This window comes from Engystomops pustulosus, chromosome 1, assembly GCF_040894005.1.
Source record: "Engystomops pustulosus chromosome 1, aEngPut4.maternal, whole genome shotgun sequence".
Taxonomy (NCBI): Eukaryota; Metazoa; Chordata; class Amphibia; order Anura; family Leptodactylidae; genus Engystomops; species Engystomops pustulosus.
In genome coordinates, this window is record NC_092411.1 from 103,411,083 (window position 1) to 103,430,726 (window position 19,644).

The window sequence follows — 19,644 nt, forward strand, 5'->3', positions numbered from 1 at the left end:
ATGGATTTAAAGGTAAGATACAGTACTGAGATGAGATTATTGAGTGGTTGTTTCTTCATTATTGGGCGCCTTTGGTTCGGCTGAAATTCTAATGACTTTTGTTTTCGTGTTAGCTATGCTAAACATATTTGAACTTTTCACAAAAGATCCATTATTTATTATTATCATTAAATCATCAAATATCTGTTAAAAATGTTGTAATGATGAGGAGTGACCCCAGTCATATATATATATATATATATATATATATATATATATATATATATATATATATATATATCCTTTACCACAATATTCCTAGTGAAAGTGTGATAACTTTACTGCCACAGGTTAGCACCTTATTGTTGTGTTCAGTTTTCTGCATCACAGTATTAAGGCTTATTCTTCATGTGTTTTTTCACTACCTTGGGGACGGTACTCCACACATCATAGTTATGTATCATGAAGGAGCCCCTGCATCTCGGTGGTACTACAGCATCATACTGTAATCCTGTTTTCACTTTGGCGCTGAAGTCATGCAGTGAATCCATGAAATACAGTCACCACACAGCCAGTGTTTCACAAACCAAACATGGTGGTGTTAAAAAAATAAAAAGCCTCGGGTTGAATCCACTTTTTTGAACGCATGAATTACAATTTAAAGTCCATCTCGGGATGATAAAAAATGCAACTCGTTTTTGTATTGATTTATAGACACAGGCCGGCATTTTTTGCACTAGTTTTCTGTCTGACTTAAAGAACATGCAAACTGCTTGCACATGTATTTATAAAGTGTTTGTATCACCATCAAATTCTGCATCTAAAGGGGCGTTCGATTTGGACTGAGTGCCACATATAGCAACTTGACAGAATTGTGTTGCACGCTGTATGTTAAAGGTGCACCACTAAAGCCGTGAAGGGTGCGCCAGAAGGTGCCGTGAAGACTGTGCACCAGTTTGCACTACTTTTGATAAATGTGGGCCATTACAGGTTAGGTTCTAGAATTATTAAAATACAGAGTAGAGCAGGAGTAGAGCAGAAGCAGGCAGGGGGAATGTACCATCAGATCTACTTCTATTCATTGTTAAGGGTCACATTGACAAAGGACAAAGTAAGCAGCACTGCTCAAATTAACAATGTGGATAATGTTCATAACATAGCCATGACATAATCTAGGCCAATCCAGTTTTCAAATTTAGGCCCCTTGCACATGGCTGTGTCCTCACCTGGGCCATACCTGGATGTAGCACTGCTCCCCTCTCCATAGGAAGCTGGGGCTGGCATACGGCTCTGATACGATATGGAGGGCAATACACCATTCACATGGATGACTGTGTTGTCCATTTAAGTGAATATGGCTGTTTGCTACCCGTATTAAAATGGTACTGTGTTGATAGCACACGGCTGAAAAAAAAAATTCTTGTGCAAGGGGCCTAAGGGTGGTGGCACACGTGGTGTTTTGAACTCGTTTTTGGGACGTTTTTAAGTAGTCCATTAAACACATACGTTTTCTGAAAACACTTCCGTTTTTGTCCATTTCCCAATTATCTTAATTAAGATAATTGGGAAAAACGGTCAAAAATGCATGCGTTTTTTTAACGGACTGCTTTAAAGGGCCCAAAAACGGGTTCAAAATGGCAAATGTGCCACCACCCTAAGCCTGTGTTCACACTGCTGTTGTCTTTTAGGACTTCACTGTTAAGCAGTCTTCCTGGTAGAATGAAAGCAAACTAGAGAACACTGAAGAAAAAAAACGGCCACGTACCGCATTTACGGTGGTCAGCGATCTCAAGCGTTCCAATGGAAATGCATATGAGTTCGGCCCAATGTCTGGCCCCAGGCAGTTTCATTGTGTTTGTAAACGCAAAGCAAACGCCACGTGTGGACACACCAGAAGGCTGTATATACACATGGAAATTTTCAGCAGAATTTCACAGCATTTTTTGTGAGTAAGGACCGTTCCACACTTGCAAGTGTGATGCAATGAACTCGCATCACACCCGCAATGCATGCTGCCCGGATCGCACGGCCTGAACGCCGCAAACCGGGAATGAACTCAGCAGGTCATTTCGGGCCGTGCGATCCGAGCAGCATGCTTGTGAGTGTAATGCGAGTTCATCGCATCACACTCACAAGTGTGGAACGGGCCTAAGGGTGATGGCAGACGTGCCGTCTTGGCTGCATTTGAAAACGCAAGCGCAGACCAAGCCGCACCCACCGGAGCGGGCCCCGACCCAATCGCATCGGCGTTTCTATGGTAACGCCTGCGATCGGGAACGAGCTGCCGGTGTTTTGTGTTAATTTAATGCAAAACACCGGCGCCTCATTCCCGATTGCAGGCGTTTCCATAGAAACGTCAATGCGATCGAGCCGCGGCCCGCCCCGGTGGGCGCGGCTTGGTCTGCGCTTGCGTTTTCAAACGCAGCCAAGACGGCACGTCTGCCATCACCCTAAGGGTGAAGACACACATGGCGTTTTTAGGCCGTTTTTGGGCCGTTTTTGACCAGTTTGAATCAAGATAATTGGTCAAACCTGTCAAAAACGCATGCGTTTTCAACGATCTGAAAACGCACTAACTAAAAACGGCCCAAAAACTGCCTAAAAACGCCATGTGTGTCTTCACCCTAAGGGTGCTGTCACATTTTCGCGTTTTGTAACTAAATCAAAACATGATGTGCCGGGCCGCGGCCAATCACATATATTAGACATTATAAGACAACAGGTGGCGAATGTTGATCTTATGTGTTTGCATTCATATGCATAAGCAATTGGTCAGGTCCAGTGCATTTTGATTCCGTTAATAAACGGAATCAAAATGTGAACATGACAGCACCCATAGGACCATGACTTTTATTTTACTATGAAAATGCAAGCAATCAGTAACTGGCACCCGGTGTCTTGCATTTAATCAATACAAGACAACGGATGCTATTTACTGATTACATGCGTTTTCCATATGCGATCGGGCTGCTTTGATTCAGTTTCTAACCAGAGCTAAAGCTGCGTGTGACAGCACCCTAAGAGCAAAGGGTGGATTAAACAGGAAAATCCCTTCTTTTATTACTCCCATTGCTTTTTTAACCACAGCTGACCAATCTGCACCAAACATGCATATGTGTGCCTCCAGCCCAAATCACTGGTCTGTTTTATTGCCAGTTTTACACGCATGTATTCTGCAGAAAACAGGCATATGCATAACGAACATATACCATTTATATTTACAGTTATGTGGGGACTTTTATAATAATATTCATGCATATAAGATTAAGGTCCTGGCAAGTGCAGTAATTTTATGGTCAGGAATGTCTGGCTGATGAGGTGTGACTGGAGGCTTCAATTAACCTATCAGTAAAGGATTGTTAATAGAATTGTTAATTAGGTGTATATTGGTAAATTACCTAATATCCTGTCCCCCAACAAGTACACAAACATTACAAAAACATGAGGTGAAGTGGCCAACCCCTTTAAAGAAAATGGAGACAGTTCTGTGATTTTTTTTATTTTTCTATGCTAAACTCTTTTTATCTGACAAGGGCATATGAGGGATTGTTTTTATTTCCAATGGGATCATTTTTAGGGTAAAAATAGTGTAATTATAAAAATGTGTTATCTGTTTCTTGTGGGGGAGCAGAATAAAACCTCTATTCCGCCACTTGTTTTTGAAATAAATCATTTACAGAGTTCACTGTATATTCTTGTACATAGGAGGGCAGTATTATAGTAGTTATATTGTTGTACATATGGGGCAGTATTATAGTAGTTATATTCTTGTACATAGGGGCAGTATTATAGTAGGTATATTCTTGTACATAGGGGGCAGTATTATAGTAGTTATATTCCTGTACATAGGGGCAGTATTATAGTAGTTATATTCTTGTTCATAGGGGCAGTATTATAGTAGTTATAGTCTTGTACATAGGGGGCAGTATTATAGTAGTTATATTCTTGTACATAGGGTGCAGTGTTATAGTAGTTATATTCTTGTACATAGGGGCAGTATTATAGTAATTATATTCCTGTACATAGGGGGCAGTATTATAGTAGTTACATTCTTGTACATAGGGGGCAGTATTATAGTAGTTATATTCTTGTACATAGGGGGCAGTATTATAGTAGTTATATTCTTGTACATAGGGGGCAGTATTATAGGAGTTATATTCTTGTATGTAGGGGGCAGTATTATAGTAGTTGTATTCTTGTACATAGGGGCATATCCGAGGAAGCTATATAGTTTCTAAGGGACAACATGGCAACATTAATGAGAAATTATCTTCACACAGGAACATTTTTTTAACAACATCCAATTGAAAAAATGTTTACATTTGGCAAATGAATCCAATTAAATGTAAATGCCCAGATGGGAATACCCCTTTAAGGAGTAGACCGCGCTGCACAGACCAATCTTCGCTGTGTATAACTCTCACAGTGCCAGCCTGATCATCAGCCCGAGCATTCTTGCCCTAATGTAACAACTCTCAGCTAATTAGGATGAGCATTCTCGCCATGTGGCATAAAGCAGTTAAAAAACAAAAAAAAAGGCAGCGGAAAAAGAGTAACAGAAAACAGATTTCTATAATAAAGTATATTACAAAGTTTACTATTATCATCTGCACTATTTATACAATTTTGTTTTAAAAGGGATTGTTCAGGATTAAAAAAAAAAATGATATGAATGAGTCCACATCTTTTCCTACTAAGTAAAATATCACAATTACTGCCACTCATGAATACTAGTACGCTGATAATCTATTGTAAGTGTAACTGTCTCCCCTTTTTCAACAAAATGTTGTGTTTTGGACTTTTTAATGTTTCTATGGAGACAGATAGTGAGCTTGAGGAAATGATTGGGGCATTTTCCCTATCACAGCTGTGTTCTAAATATGGTCTTATGGTTTATGTTTTTGTTGGGCAACTGAATCCAGGTTGATGCACGCAAACAAAAATCTTTCCAGTTCTATCTGTCATCATTTACCACAATAAGTCATTAATGATCGATACAAACAGAACATTTTCCATTAGTATCTGTGAGTCTGGAAAACATGAACGCTTATTGTTCCGATCCTTTGATGAATCAGAATCTTGGATGAACATTTGAGGGCATAATATGAGTCATCTGCATGTGGTCCAATGCATCTGTATATGTGTCAATACTCAGCATTGAGGCACGTAGTATGATATACCGTAATAATCTTTGATTTTTATTTAGAACATTTATAGGTATGTATATGGATATACCCATTTATGGTTATTATTTGCTATTAATTATTATACATTCCACAGGTACACAGATGGCATCTGGCAGGACTTATGTTGGCTACAATGTACTGCACTTTGATTTCATCTGTAGCTGGTTGCAACAAAGCTCTTTGTGCAAGTGATGTGAGCAAATGTCTCTTACAGGTAAGATATTAAGGGAGGAATGAACTGCTGGGTCCGGTAGTTTTCTGCCCGATTTACCAGATTCCCCCTTCAGGACACCTATTTTGGCCTCTAGGACATAGAGCCATTTTTCAAATCTGCCCTGTGTCACTATAAGTGGTTATAGCTTTGGAACACTTTAACATATCCAGGGGATTTTTAGATTGTTTTCTCGTGACACATTGTACTTCAAATTAGTTTAAAAATTTGGATGATATCTTTTGTGTTTAGTTATTAAAACAATAGAAATTTGGGGAAAAAATCAGAAAAATTCTTTATTTTCAAAGTTCTAAATTCTCTACTTTTGATGGAGATAGTCATTGCACCCAAATAAATTCATATCTTACATTTCCCAAAAATCTGCTTTATGTTGGATGTTTTTTTAAGATTCCACGTATTATACTAGAATGTTATCAGGCTCAGAAATTGGGTGCTATTTTTCACATCTTTTGGAAAATCACCAAAACCTGTATTTATAGGGACCTGCTCAACTTTCAATTGACTGTGAGAGGCCTAAATAATAGGTAGACTCGTAAATTACCCCATTATAGAATATACATACACAAACGTATGAAGAAACACTAGAATTTTGTTAACCCTTTAGGTGTTTTATAGGGGTTTAAATAAAATGGAGGTGCAGTCTAAAAATTGTTATATTTTTGGACAATACATTCATTTTGTGTGGTAAACATTTGCAATGGATTAAATAAAAAATGGCTCCACGAAGTTTGATACCCAACTTCTCCTGAGAGTGCCGATACCCCATAAGTGGTGGTAAACTTCTGTATGGGTACATGACCGGGCATAGAATGGAAGGAGCGCTATCCAGAGAAGATTTGCATGTTGCACAGGCTATAATTTTTTTTTCTCTTTTTTTTTTTATGTGCATATATAAGGGCTTTTCTGGTATATAATTTTGGGGAATCTATAGCTAATTTATAGTTATAGCTATAGTTAATTTTATTAACTCTTTGTTGGTGGTGGAATTTTTAGGAAGATTTTTTTTTTCACAATACCAAAAAAATAGTATATTAGTTTTATTCTACGGGTCACCATGATTATGAAAATACCATATCTATATAGATTTTAAAAAATTTTCCCCCAATTTTACTGAATAAAAAGTAATTTGGAAAAAATCTTATTAATTTTAGCATCACCATCTTTTCAAATGCATAACTTTTTTATTTTCCAGCTGACAAATATGGTTAAAGGCAAATTTTTTGCGAGAAGTGTTCTTTTTAGTGTTTTTATTTTGGATGCGGGTAACATTTTTTAAAATCACTTTTTAGAGCATTTTTTAAAGGTTAATTAAAAATTACCATATATACTTGAGAATAAGCCTAGTTTTTCAGCACAAAAAATGTGCTGAAAAACCCTAACTCGGCTTATACAAAAAGTGAACTCACCTTCTGACGCTCCTCAGCCTCCATAGCGGCTCCAACATCAGGTCCTGGTCCGTCACACTCTTCGTGACTTCAGCCGCATTGGCACACACTATGATGTCAGCTTGCGGTTGACGTCATGGTGCCTGCGACGGACCGGGAGGGGCTGGCAGGCTATATACTTGAGGGGGCTGGCAGGCTATATACTCGAGGGGGCAGGCAGGCTATATACTCGAGGGGGCAGGCAAGATATATACTTGAGGAGGCAGGCAGGCAGGCTATATACTTGAGGAGGCAGGCAGGCTATATACTTGAGGGGGCTGGCAGGCTATATACTTGAGGGGGCTGGCAGACTATATACTCGAGGGGGCTGGCAGGCTATATACTCGAGGGGGCAGGCAGGATATATACTTGAGGGGGCAGGCAGACAGGCTATATACTTGAGGGGGCAGGCAGGCTATATACTCCAGGGAGCTGGCAGGCTATATACTACAGGAACTGGCTGGCTATATACTACAGGGGACTGGCAGGCTATATACTCCAGTGGGCTGGCAGGCTATATATTGGGGGGGCTGTGACCAATGCTTTTCCCACCCTCGGCTTATACTCGAGTGACTATATTTTTCCAATTTTATTTTTTTTTTTTTTTTGTGTCAAAATTAGGGGCCTCGGGTTATACTCGGGTCGGCTTATACTCAAGTATATACAGTATCTTTTTTTGGGAGTGTTTTTTGGGAGTTTTTTTCCGTCATTCACTGTGCAGGTCTAATAACGATTTTGTTAAATTACACACATTGTTACAGACTCAGCAATACCAAATATGTAGGTTTTTTGTTTATTTGTAAATTTTGTATACTTGCCATATATACTCAGGGATAAGCCAAGTTTTTAAGCACTAAAAATGTGATGAAAAACCCTAACTCGTGCTTATGCTGAAGTCAAGAAGAAAAGTCTACTCACCTTCCGACCGCCCCTCCCCCCCCTCCACACACACACACAGGTTCTCTTTTTTCCAGCGACGTCCGCCCTCGGCTCCGTGTGCAGTCTGTTGCACCCATCATGATGACAGACATTTGCAGAAACTCTAGTGTGTGCGCAGCCATTGGCACACGCTATGACCACACACCGACACAGAGCCAATGCCGGTCATTGCTGAAGAGAAGAGGACCTGCCAGGGCAGGGCATCGGAAGGTGAGTACACATTTTTGTTTTCATACAGGCTATATACTGGGTGGGACGAGGGGCTGGGGCTGCAGGCTATTAACTGGGGGGTAGGGGCTGCAGGCCATTAACTGGGGGGTAGGGGCTGCAGGCCACATACTATATAGGCTATATACTGAGGGGCAATGGGCTGGCTGTATACTGGGGGCAAAGGGAATGGCTGTATAATGGGGGCATGAGCTGGCTGTCTATATACTGTGAGCAAGGAGCTTCTGGCTATATACTGGGGGCATGAGTTGGTATATTATATACTAGGCTTATATTTGAGTCAAAAGGTTTCCCCAGTTTTTTGTGTTAAAATTAGGGGTCTCGGCTTATACTCCATGAACTTACTTTGGAACTTACTTTGCACCAGAATCAGGACACACCTACAGGAAAGTGCAGATTCAAAATATGGGCATATAAACAATCTCTTTATGTGTGTACATATGAATCTTGTCTCTTATTGAACGTGTATGAAAACAATGGCCCTCATAACCTGGTAGGTTGTCTGCCATTGTTATAATCCTTTGATAAAATATCTTCTTGCATAGGTGTGTGTACATAAGGAAGACAAAAAGAACATAGCATTGTATTTTCAATCAAATTTATTCAACATTTTCATCTTTCAACATGGAAAATATGCATCAGATAGGCAATGTAGGACCAACAACAACCTGTCCTGTATTATGCTGTATGATCCTTAGAATAATAATCATAAAAATAATCTTTCTGCAGGAGCTCTGTCAGTGCAACATGAAGGAAGATGATTGTCCTTGTTGTCAGGACTGCATGCTGTGTCTCGGGAGTCTCTGGGACCAGTGCTGCAGCTGTGTCGGTAAGTACTCTATATGACATCAAAGCAGTTTTGCAAAACTAGAATATAGTAGATTGATATTTAAATTATACAGTCTGCATTAACAAATAAGTTTTGATTTTACAGTAGTTATGGTCACCCTCTTTGCATATTTTAGGTTTATGCAGTGAAACTAAGGGAAGTCGTAAGCATGCGGCCAGGAGAAGTTCATTGGAGGTGCTGCCTATGCCACTGCCCTCGCTGTTCCAGTCCCTGAGTGAACTTCAAGGAGATGCGGCGATGGACTGGAACGTACACACCCTTCCTGTCACAAAAGAGCTCAGCCAGCAATCTCACCTGGATCATATCCTGCTTGGTGCACACACAGGTATATTGTGGACAATGAATGTCTTCAAAGTGTTTTTTTCCAATGAAAGTATTTTTCAGCTAGAACCAATTTTATTTGTGCCGCCGAAGCGTTACCAATTTTTTAGGTTCTAAACATAAACTTTGTAACATACATTATAAATAATTTTTGACCAATCATCTCTTTCTTTCTTCCTGCATTTATCATTGTATCTAAATAAGCTTTCCCTCTGTACCCACACAGACAACAAATTAATAAGGGAAGTTGCTTAAGTTTCTAGAAAAATCAACACCCCCAAAAAAGTTTGTTTAGCCCTTTCCTGGAAAGAGAGTTGTTATATAGCTGTTCCTAGGATTCCAGCACACACTGTTTAGTTCCTGCGACCCAGTCAATAAAAAAGCTCCATCCCAGTCAGAGTATCTGCTCCTTCTCTTGCCTGTAGATTGATACATAGACTGCCAAAACCATAGCAATTTTTCACAGTTTACACCACTGTTAGTATTGTCTGTCATTATTTATTTTTTTGAGTATGAAAGGGAAATTTCTGTACATGTAAGGCATTCTTCTTACTATTAGTATTAGGTGTTCGTTTTCTCTTTAACCCCTTAAGGACGGAGGGTTTTCCGGCTCATTTCTCGCTCTCCAACTTCAAAAATCCATAACTTTTTCATTTTTCCGTGTACAGACGTGTGTGAGGGCTTATTTTGTGCGTAACAAATTTTACTTTCCCGTAATGTTATTTATTTTAACATGCCATGTACTGCGAAGCTGAAAAAAAATTCCAAATGTGGAAAAATTGAAAAAAAAACGCACGTCACGTTCTTGTGGGCTCAGTTTTTACGACTTTCACTCTTCGCTCCAAATAACACGCCTACTTTATTCTTTGGTTCGGTGCGATCGCGGTGATACCAAATTTATATAGGTTTTATTGTGTTTTAATACATTTTCAAAAATTAAACGAATGTGTACAAAAAAGGAAAAAAATTTTTTGCCATCTTCTGACGCTAATAACTTTTTCATACTTTGGCGCACAGAGATGTGTGAGGGGTAATTTTTTGCGAAATGAGGCGACGTTTTCATTGCTACCATTTTGAGGTCTGTGCGACATTTTGATCATTTTTTATTTCATTTTTTATGTTATGTAAAAAGGTGTAAAAGTCGCATTTCGGACATTTGGGCGCCATTTCCCGCCCCGGAGGTCACCGCCGCCTGTAACCGTTTTTATATTTTGATAGATCGGGCATTTTGGGACGCGGTGATACCTAATATGTTTGTGATTTTTACTGTTTATTATGTTTTATATCCGTTCTAGGGAAAGGGGGGTGATTTGAACTTTTAATATTTTATTAATTTTTTTTATTTTTTAAACTTTTTTTTTTCACTATCTTTTAGACCATCTAGGGTACATTAACCCTAGATGGTCAGATCGCTCCTACCATATACTGCAATACTTCTGTATTGCAGTATATGGAGTTTTTGCATATGATTCATTACAATGAGCCACTGGCTCATTGTAACGAATCTGCAGCTGCCAGATAGCCTCGTGTCAAAAGAAGACACGAGGCTATCATGGCAACCGATCGCCGCCCCCCGATGACGTTCGGGGGCGTGGCGATCAGAAAAAAGATGGCGGCGCCCGCGCGCCGCCGCCTTTTAAACGCCGCCGGCGACTTTGCCGGCGGCGTTGAAGGGGTTAATAGCCGCGATCGGTGCAAGCACCGACCGCGGTTATTAGCGGTGGGGGTTTTGTGCAATATGCAAAAACCCCCACCTTTGTATGAAGAGGACTCAGCCCGTGAGCCCTCTTCATACATCCCTTATACCTCTGCGCCGTAGAGCTACGGCGCAGAGCGTTAAGGGGTTAATAATGGAAAAGAGTAATGGTGGTGTAAACTTGGGAGTTAAAGGCATTTCCCAAATATATAAGTTATTCACAGGGCCGGATTAAGGTTGGTGGGGGCCCCCATTGAATGTAGTCCAGACAGAGTAGAGCAATAACTATAATCGGCCTCCCTAGTAATCACTATATACAGCCCCCAGAAATAATTATATGCAGCCCCCAGTAATCACTATATACAGCCCCCAGTAACCACTATATAAAGCCCCCACTAATCACTATATACAGCCCCCCCAGCTATCACTATATATAGTTCACCCAGCAATCACTGTATACAGTTTCCCCAGCAATCACTGTATACAGTTCACCCCAGCAATCACTGTATACAGTACCCCCCTAGCAATCATTGTATACAGTTCCCCCCAGCAATCACTGTATACAGTTTTCCCCAGCAATCACTGTATACAGTTCCCCCGGCAATCACTGTATACAGTTCCCCCGGCAATCACTGTATACAGTTCCCCCGGCAATCACTGTATACAGTTCCGCCGGCAATCACTGTATACAGTTCCCCCGGCAATCACTGTATACAGTTCCGCCGGCAATCACTGTATACAGTTCCCCCGGCAATCACTGTATACAGTTCCCCTGGCAATCACGGTATACAGTTCCCCTAGCAATCACTATATACCGCCCCCAGTAATCGCTATATACAGCCCCTCAGTGATCACTATATGCACCCCCCAGCATAAACTATATACAGCACCTCCCCAGCATAAATTATATACAGTCCCCCCCAACATTGCCTATGTATAGTCCCGCAGCATTAACTATATAGTTCCCCCTATAACAAATGTATACAACCCCCCTATAACTATATACAGCTCTTTATAATAACTATAATACAGTCCCCCTATGCTAACTACATACCCCCCATCATAACTATATACAATTCACCTATAACAACTATATACAGACCCCCATAATAACTATATACAGTCTCCCTATAATAACTATATACACCCCCTCCCATAACAACTATATACAATCCCCCTATAAAACCTATATACAGTCCAAGGTAAAATTATAAAATTGTACTTTCCTCCGTTCCACTGATGCGCATGACCTCATCTTCTTCCCTTGCAGCGTCCCTCGGAGGTGTACCAAGATTGCGGCGCAGTGACATCACACACTGCGCCAGTGGCAGGGTGCCGCCATCTTGGTTAACCTTCTGATTGTCTAATGGCAGAGCAGGGAACTTATTGTCGACATTTGGTGAGGGCCCCTTTAAGGGCAAAGTAATGGGGGCCCCGGGGCGCGCGCCCCAGACCCCCTACAATGAGGCCCTGGTTATTCCCTATCTAACTAGCTTTCGCTCCATTCAATTGTATGGGAATGAAGGAACTAGCCGAGCACACTGCTTGGCTATCACCTACTGCTCCCATAGACTGAAAGAATGAACATAGAATGAATGCTCAGCTATTCGTGCTAGTGGGATAAACTTTCTCTTGATTGGTAAGGGTCCGACTGCTGGAACCTCGACCTATCAGCTAGAAAACTTATATACTTGGGACAATATCTCTATGTCTCTCTCCTAATTAATCTGTTGTGTAGACTTCAGTACAGCTCTCACATACTTTTCTTACTCTAGGGAAAAAGGGAAAGCAAAAATGGTACAAAATATATATATATATCTTTAAATAGAAAATAGAAACGTTTACTTTTATTACCTGCACAATTTAAAAAATGGTTTAACAGTTTAAAGGGAACCTGTCACCTCCATAAAGCCCCATAAGCCTTAAAAAGTACTTTATTAATGACTGTACATGCGTTCAATAGTTGTGTGAATTAATTCTGTAGGTGTAAATGTTGCTGAAAAAAAAAATACTTTTATTCCTTCTATGGTAGACCAGATACCTAGTCACAGAGGCGGGGTAGCTCAGTTATAAAGTCAAGCTAAACCCCGCCTAACGCTCAGCCTCAGACCACTACCCCTCTTATCCTCTCCTCAGCTCCACATCACAGAATCCTTAGTGTTTTACGGATCATGCGCAGTGCACCTGCCAGTACAGTGTCGCCATGTGTGTCCTCAGCAGACTCCACAGAGGGCACCTCGCAGGCACTGTCGGCTAGCTCATACTTCCGGCAGTGCTGTGCATAGTATCGGCGCATTCGTAGTGCCCTCTTTAGGGCCGGCTGGGGACACACAGGGCGGCACTGTACTGGCGCATAAATCGCTAAGCATTCTGTGACATGGAGCTGAGGGGGATAGGAGTGGTAGCGGTCTGAGGTTGAGCAGTCCGGAGGAGGTGGGGTGTAGATTGACTCTATAACTGAGCTCCCCCGCCTCTGTAACTGGATATCTCGCCTACCATAGAAGGAATAAAAGTATTTTTTCAGCAACGTTCATATGTACAGAATTCATTCACACACATCCATGAATAAGGAATTCTTAAAGGCTTATTTGGCTGTATGGAGGTGACAGGTTCCCTTTTTTTTTTGCATAAATTTTTTGTTTTGGCTGAAAAAGGCTAATATAAAACACTACACTGTGTAAGCCGGGCAATAGAAAATATCAATGTTATTCAGAAGTATGATGAGCAAGAAAAATACTTACATTGCAGCAACTAGAAAAATTTACTAGAAAATGTATTATTTTTAATAACAATTCTTTAAAGAGGACCAATTAAATAACTGGATTGATACTGAAATACCTTTAAGAAAAGATGTAAGAATTAAGAAAAGATGCTCCAGATAAACAATATTATGAAGATGATGTTTCTGCAAGAGAGCAGACATTTTATTAAGTATACAATTCCATTAGAGATGAATGTGTCTGTTTAGAGTAGCTGGTGGGTTTTTGTGTAATCTCTGTGCACCCCTGCAAATATCCAACCTGAACTGTCAATTGAAAGTGCCCTATCAATGGTGTCTACTAAAATGCAACCAGAAAGCAATGACTGCCAATACTACACTTTCTCTCACCACAATTGCTGACATTTACTGTTTAATAATGCATGAAATATTATTATGATCTAGTGCCAACATCTCAGAGTGCATTAGTATCGAGAGACTGCTTGTTTCAAAAAAAGTGCACCATATAAATCTTTATTCTGATCCATTTACTAAGTGTTATGATAAAACAGCTTCTGAATTACTCATCAAACACACATGATCTGAGAAGAAAGAGCTTCAATAAATAACTGCAATCCAGTCTCTCACATCACAACTGCTACAGTTTCACACTGTGCAGTTTCCATATGTCTTCTCTGTCAAACTAGAAGTGCATATAAAAGAAGACAGACAGGTAAGCATTTTGAACCCCTTAATGACTGCCAATGCACCTTTTATATGGTTACTAGGGGGCCTTGGACTGCTACTGGTGTCACCCACATTCTGACACCTAGGCATCTGCTCTGACTGACTGTTTTCACAGACATATTTCACAGTAAATATGACATGATTGTTGGGCGCCAATGGCTGGTCCTACAAATGGACTCCAGGACTGCCATATACAGAAACCCCAAAAAAATCAATCAATGCTGTCAGGAGCGTAACTTGAGGGGGTGTAGAGGTCGCAATCGGGCCCAAGAGGCTTTGGGGGCCCATAAGGTCTCACTTTCCCATATGATAAGACTTGTACTATGAACCATACATTATAGTCGGGGGGGACTTTGCACTGGGGCCCATTAGCGTCAAGTTACGCCACTAAACGCTGTTAAGGATGTATGGAAAGTGCTCACTGGGTAAGCCCTTTACATACAGTCATGGAGTTTGCTGCATATTGCAGCAAACCCTCATGACTAGCCCCCGCGGTCGTTGCTAGCAACAATTGCAGGTGTTTACCCCTTGATTGATGGCAGCAAAATTGCCGCAACCCGTGATGTCATCGGGGAGTGGCGACCAGTTGCCATGACAGCCTTGGGTCTTTGTCAGACCCAAGGCTGCGTGGCTTCTGAAGATTTGTTACAATGAGCCAGTGGCTCATTATAATGAATCCTTTGTAAAAATGCCATATATTGCAATACAGTATTGCACTATATGGTAGGAATGATCGGACCATCTAGGGTTAAAGTACCCTAAATGGTCTAAAAAATATATAAAAAAAAAAATATTAAAAATTCAAAACACCCCCCTTTCCTTAGAACTGATATAAAACTAAATAAACAGTAAAAATCACAAACTTGTTAGGTATCGCCGCATCCCAAAATGCCCGATCTATCAAAATATAAAAACTGTTATTGTCGGCAGTGAACCACATAATGGTAAATAGCGCCCAAATGTCCGAAATGCGACTTTTACACCATTTTACATAAGATAAAAACTTGATCAAAAAGTCTCACAGTCCTCAAAAAGGTATCAATGAAAACATCTGCTCATCTCTCAAATTTTCTCATTCAAATATGATGGTGACATCTGACAAATTAATATGGACATAAAAGTACTTGCTTGATTCAGTATTGGTATGTTACAATCATCTGTGGCCTTGCATATAATTTGCACCATTATTATGTTAGGTTAATACAGTTATTTTCTTGTCCATTCCAGGTGTACCCGCGGAGTCTTCAGTGAATACATCAAGTATCTGCACAGTGATGTATTTTAAATCCTGCATGTCTATGAGACGTTGTCATGAAACCTGTGAATTTACTGGATCCTCTAGATACCGCTGGTTTCACAATGGCTGCTGTCAGTGTGTGGGACCGGACTGCTACGGATATGGAAGCAAGGAACCACTATGCCAACAGTGTCACCCTAAAGGAGTTCTGATTGCTGGGGAGGCAGATACTAAATAGTACTGTAAAGGAAAATTTGAGAGGTGAGCCTTGATATACAAAATCTGTAGTGCTTGACAAATGAGTTCTTATAATAGGATTAGGAAAACATAACAGCTTTCTTCTAGTGTGTTACTTCTGTTCTTTGGTAGTGTCTGGTATTGCAGCTCAGCTCTATTTACCTTTATGGAGCTAAGTTGCAGTACCAGACACGACCAATAGAAAGAAGTAGCGTTGTTTTTGTAAGAAAGCTGCCATGTGTTCTCATCCTGGACAACCCATTCAAAGGCCAAACAAGAGGTGTTGCTTGTCATAATTTTGTGTCGTCTCTGTGAAAGCTCACAAAACTAGCCATAGGACCTAAGGGGGTTACTATATTTTAGGTTTTGCTTAGCTTTTTGGTGTAAAAAGTCTCTGAAAAGTCGCATTGAGGTATAAAAAAAGTTGCATATGGGTATTTAGGCTGCTTCATTATTGTAGCATAAACATAGAACTACTGCCAGTGCAAAGCCAAATTCATGACTTGCAACTAAATAATTCCAGTAAAGAAACAAAATTTTTTTTCCCTATTATACATTTTTTATACTTCTGATGTAATTAAGTCTTACCTTATTTAGTTAATGCTTCCTATTTGAAAATTTCTGGGACCTATTTCTTTAGTTCATGTGATCTGGTTGTGACCTGCTGAGAACAACATACCGGTACTTACCTATGTCTCCTCCTCTTCCTGAACATTAAAAACGGCATGGACTGTACTTTATTGGGTCATGTCACACAGTATTAATGATGAGGAGTAGGACAGAGAAGCCTTCTGTGTGTATATTTTTTTGATCTTTTGGATTTTGTAAAAGAATATAGTTAGACTGGTCATTACACCTCTCCTCCAGGCAATGATGGTATAGAATTTGGCTGACAATGTGATGCTCTGTTTTAGTATTGAGAGCATGGGAAATCTACCAGTGAAGATGGTGTGGGGATATAACACTGCAAGGAAATGATTGTCTCTCACACTGTATTGTCGCAAAGCAAGGCATTATACAGAATAGAAAGTGTCTCTAAAAGTCTAACATCTTCTACACATCTCTTCTCTACATCCCAACATGATTATCAGCAGGAAAGGTGTTAATGATCTTACAGTGATGCAAGAAGCATGTGATTTGCCACATGCTCATCATGTTAGGACAGGCAATGAAATGGTGCACTCTCCATTTCATGTATAGGGGCTATGTGCTCTCAGAGATCAAGTAAAACGCTTTGTGAGCACTTCATCTAATCTCCAGGAGAGTGTTCAGGAGGATCTGGAAATGCTGGATCTCCTGATTTAATACTATAAGATGTAGGAGGTTTTTAGCAACCCTTTCTCTTGCTAAAAAGTGTGTCTTCTAGTCTGAAACAGATGTTAAATATTCTAGACATTAAAATTCAAGCGTGAGGCATTGGCATTATAGAGAGCCTCATTGTTTTATTTTATTTAAATGGTGTACAAAGGCTTACCAATTGCTTTACACTACAGAAACTTATTAGAAAGATCCTACACCCTGTTCTCGTTTTAAATAGAAATTTATGATACTCCAATAATTCCCAGTACCTGAGAATCTGGGGATTTCACCATTTTAGGTTGCTAGGGGAAACCCATCTCATACAATTGACTGTTTGTTGTTGCAAATCTCCTTTTAAGGAAGCGTTTGTGAAGTCTTGCGATACCTAAAGCTAGAACTACTCTACTACTACAGGTTTTTTCCTACTTGATGGACATTTATGTCCAATAGAAGGGAATGTGTTCAGTGTGTGATATGACTTAGATGGCAAATGAATAGTTCATGTAGCCCGTACCATAGTTTATATTTGTCCGAAATAAACATTTCTAAGAATCTATATACTCTGTTTTTTAGGGCATAAATCTGCTGTCTTAGAAAATATCATTCTCTTCAATGCCCACAACATCTATCTCTATTTGCCCAGTTTTAAATACTTTCATCAACTCCAACCATTTGCATCCTTTATAGGTTTTACCTTGCCGATTTATCATCATTTATCATCATTTATCATTATATCTGCCGGGTTTTTGTGCTTGTTTTTGCGCCTTTCGTTGATGCCTATTTGTGTCTTAGTTTTATTGTCTGTACTGTTAAAAAACGGTTTATGCACCTCTCAAAAAAAAGCTAAGAACCGCTTCAACTTTTAAAAACAGTCACTGCAGCAGTCTTATGTTTTACATTACTGGCATTACTATCTTGCTATGATACAAGTAAGATGTCATTTGTAAATATACTAGCATGTTCACCTGTGCCATGCTTTGTATCAATATTTTAAATAAATAAAAAATTTAAAAACTATAAAATCTGTGTTCTATTATTAAAAAAAAAAGCATTTTACATAGCTATGGTAAAAATTCCAATTTATCAATTTCTGTGCTGTTTCTTCCTTCATTAAAGTCTCAAGATGTATAAAATCCAGTTAATAATGAGAATAACCTTTCCATGCACAGGAGATGAATAGATGCAGAAACATCTGTCAGATTGTATAAAAATCCAATAAAAGCGAACTGTGTATGTATAGTACATTGATTTTAGGTAAAGATATCTCTGTACATATGTTGCCTAGCGAAACCTAAACTTAGAGTTGTATCTTATATATACAATGCATTGCTGGTTGCATACCAGTGTACATGAGTAGAAAGAAGTAGAAATTCAATTAGTTGTTATTCAAATTTTGCTCCCCTTAGCAGAAAAATGCTGTGGACATACATTATGGAGGAGAATGGGCAGGTCATGTGCTCATCACTAGGTTTGGCTGTAGTGGGTTGGTTGCAGTGCATCCAGTATAACCAGTGTTTTAGTGATGTGCAGTGATGGCAGTTACACACATCGTTACTATGGTAACAGGACAGTCTGTTACATCATCACTGGGAGCAGACCATAAAAGAGAGGAGCTGTTACTGAGAACTGAGGGATCATGGGAGTTGTAGATTGCGGCCATCTTGGAGATAACTCCACCTACTTTAGAAAGCCCATAAAATTTTGTGAATCATAAAATCAAACAATTTACCATTTTGTGACTAATTACATTGAGTTTGGTTACATTCATTTATTTATAGCATGTTCATTTTATGATATAAAGTAAACTGTTTACTGACTTATTCCACAGATAATGACATATATAGTTAAATATTTTCAAAACTGGGGTTAAGGCTACATTCACACCCTGCCCCTCTCCATAGAGAAACATGGGGCACGGCGACGTATTCCGGGGAAAGATAGGACATTTCCTATCTTTCTCCAGTCTTTGGAACAGTGCCGCACGTGCACCCGTACGGCACCCATTGCCGTCTATGGGGGACGTATATACGCCATATACACGTCCACTTTACAGCAGGGTGAATGTAGCCTAAGGCTTTATGGAGAGGGCTCAATGGTTAAGATGTACCAGTCAGCTTTGAGTGGTGCCCCTAAACAACTGTAATACATGGGCACCACCATATTGCCACCCTGTTGCACCTTCAGGGGTTGCCAGTTGGTAACAATGACAGCTGTAAGCCTCTGAAAAGATTCTATGCTTGTCACTTGGCATTTTCTATTACAGTCAGCCAGAGGCATATTCACAATATACTGCAATACAATATAAGTGATCAGAGTCTCCGAGTTGGAACACCTTAGAGGGCCTAAAAAAAAGGCAGCTTCCCAGTAAAAACAGACAGCTTCCCAGTAGACTGCGAAGACTATTAAATTGTCCCACTGGGAAGTACAATTTGCCCTGCAGATAACAAGCCCGACTATGGCTCTGTATGGAAAAATAAAAAAGATATTTTGGAGGGGGTAAGTGAAAAACAAATGCAAAAACTTACCATTACTCATGCCACTTTCACATTTCCATGAGCTGTATAAAATGGA

The 19,644-nt window shown here is 39.9% G+C and overlaps 2 protein-coding genes across 2 annotated transcripts in view; both read left to right on the forward strand.

The window, feature by feature from the left end:
* LOC140118633 (twisted gastrulation protein homolog 1-A-like) lies at positions 1-15,775 on the forward strand. The gene is made up of 5 exons (XM_072136813.1): positions 1-12; positions 5,260-5,379; positions 8,718-8,817; positions 8,954-9,163; positions 15,528-15,775. Exons 1-5 carry the CDS (start codon positions 1-3, stop codon positions 15,773-15,775), a joined length of 690 nt encoding a protein of 229 aa, XP_071992914.1.
* HOMEZ (homeobox and leucine zipper encoding) overlaps positions 15,663-19,644 on the forward strand; it is a 20,493-nt gene continuing 16,511 nt past the window's right edge. The window contains exon 1 of the mRNA XM_072150713.1: positions 15,663-15,798. The gene's annotated coding sequence lies outside the window, so the exon portion shown is untranslated. The remainder of the gene's footprint in view (positions 15,799-19,644) is intronic.

Excerpts from the sequence above, each read along its gene's own strand:
- LOC140118633 (XM_072136813.1), top strand. Across the intron at positions 5,380-8,717 it reads TGAGCAAATGTCTCTTACAG|GAGCTCTGTCAGTGCAACAT; the intron begins GTAAGATATTAA and ends ATCTTTCTGCAG. Across the intron at positions 9,164-15,527 it reads CCTGCTTGGTGCACACACAG|GTGTACCCGCGGAGTCTTCA; the intron begins GTATATTGTGGA and ends TGTCCATTCCAG.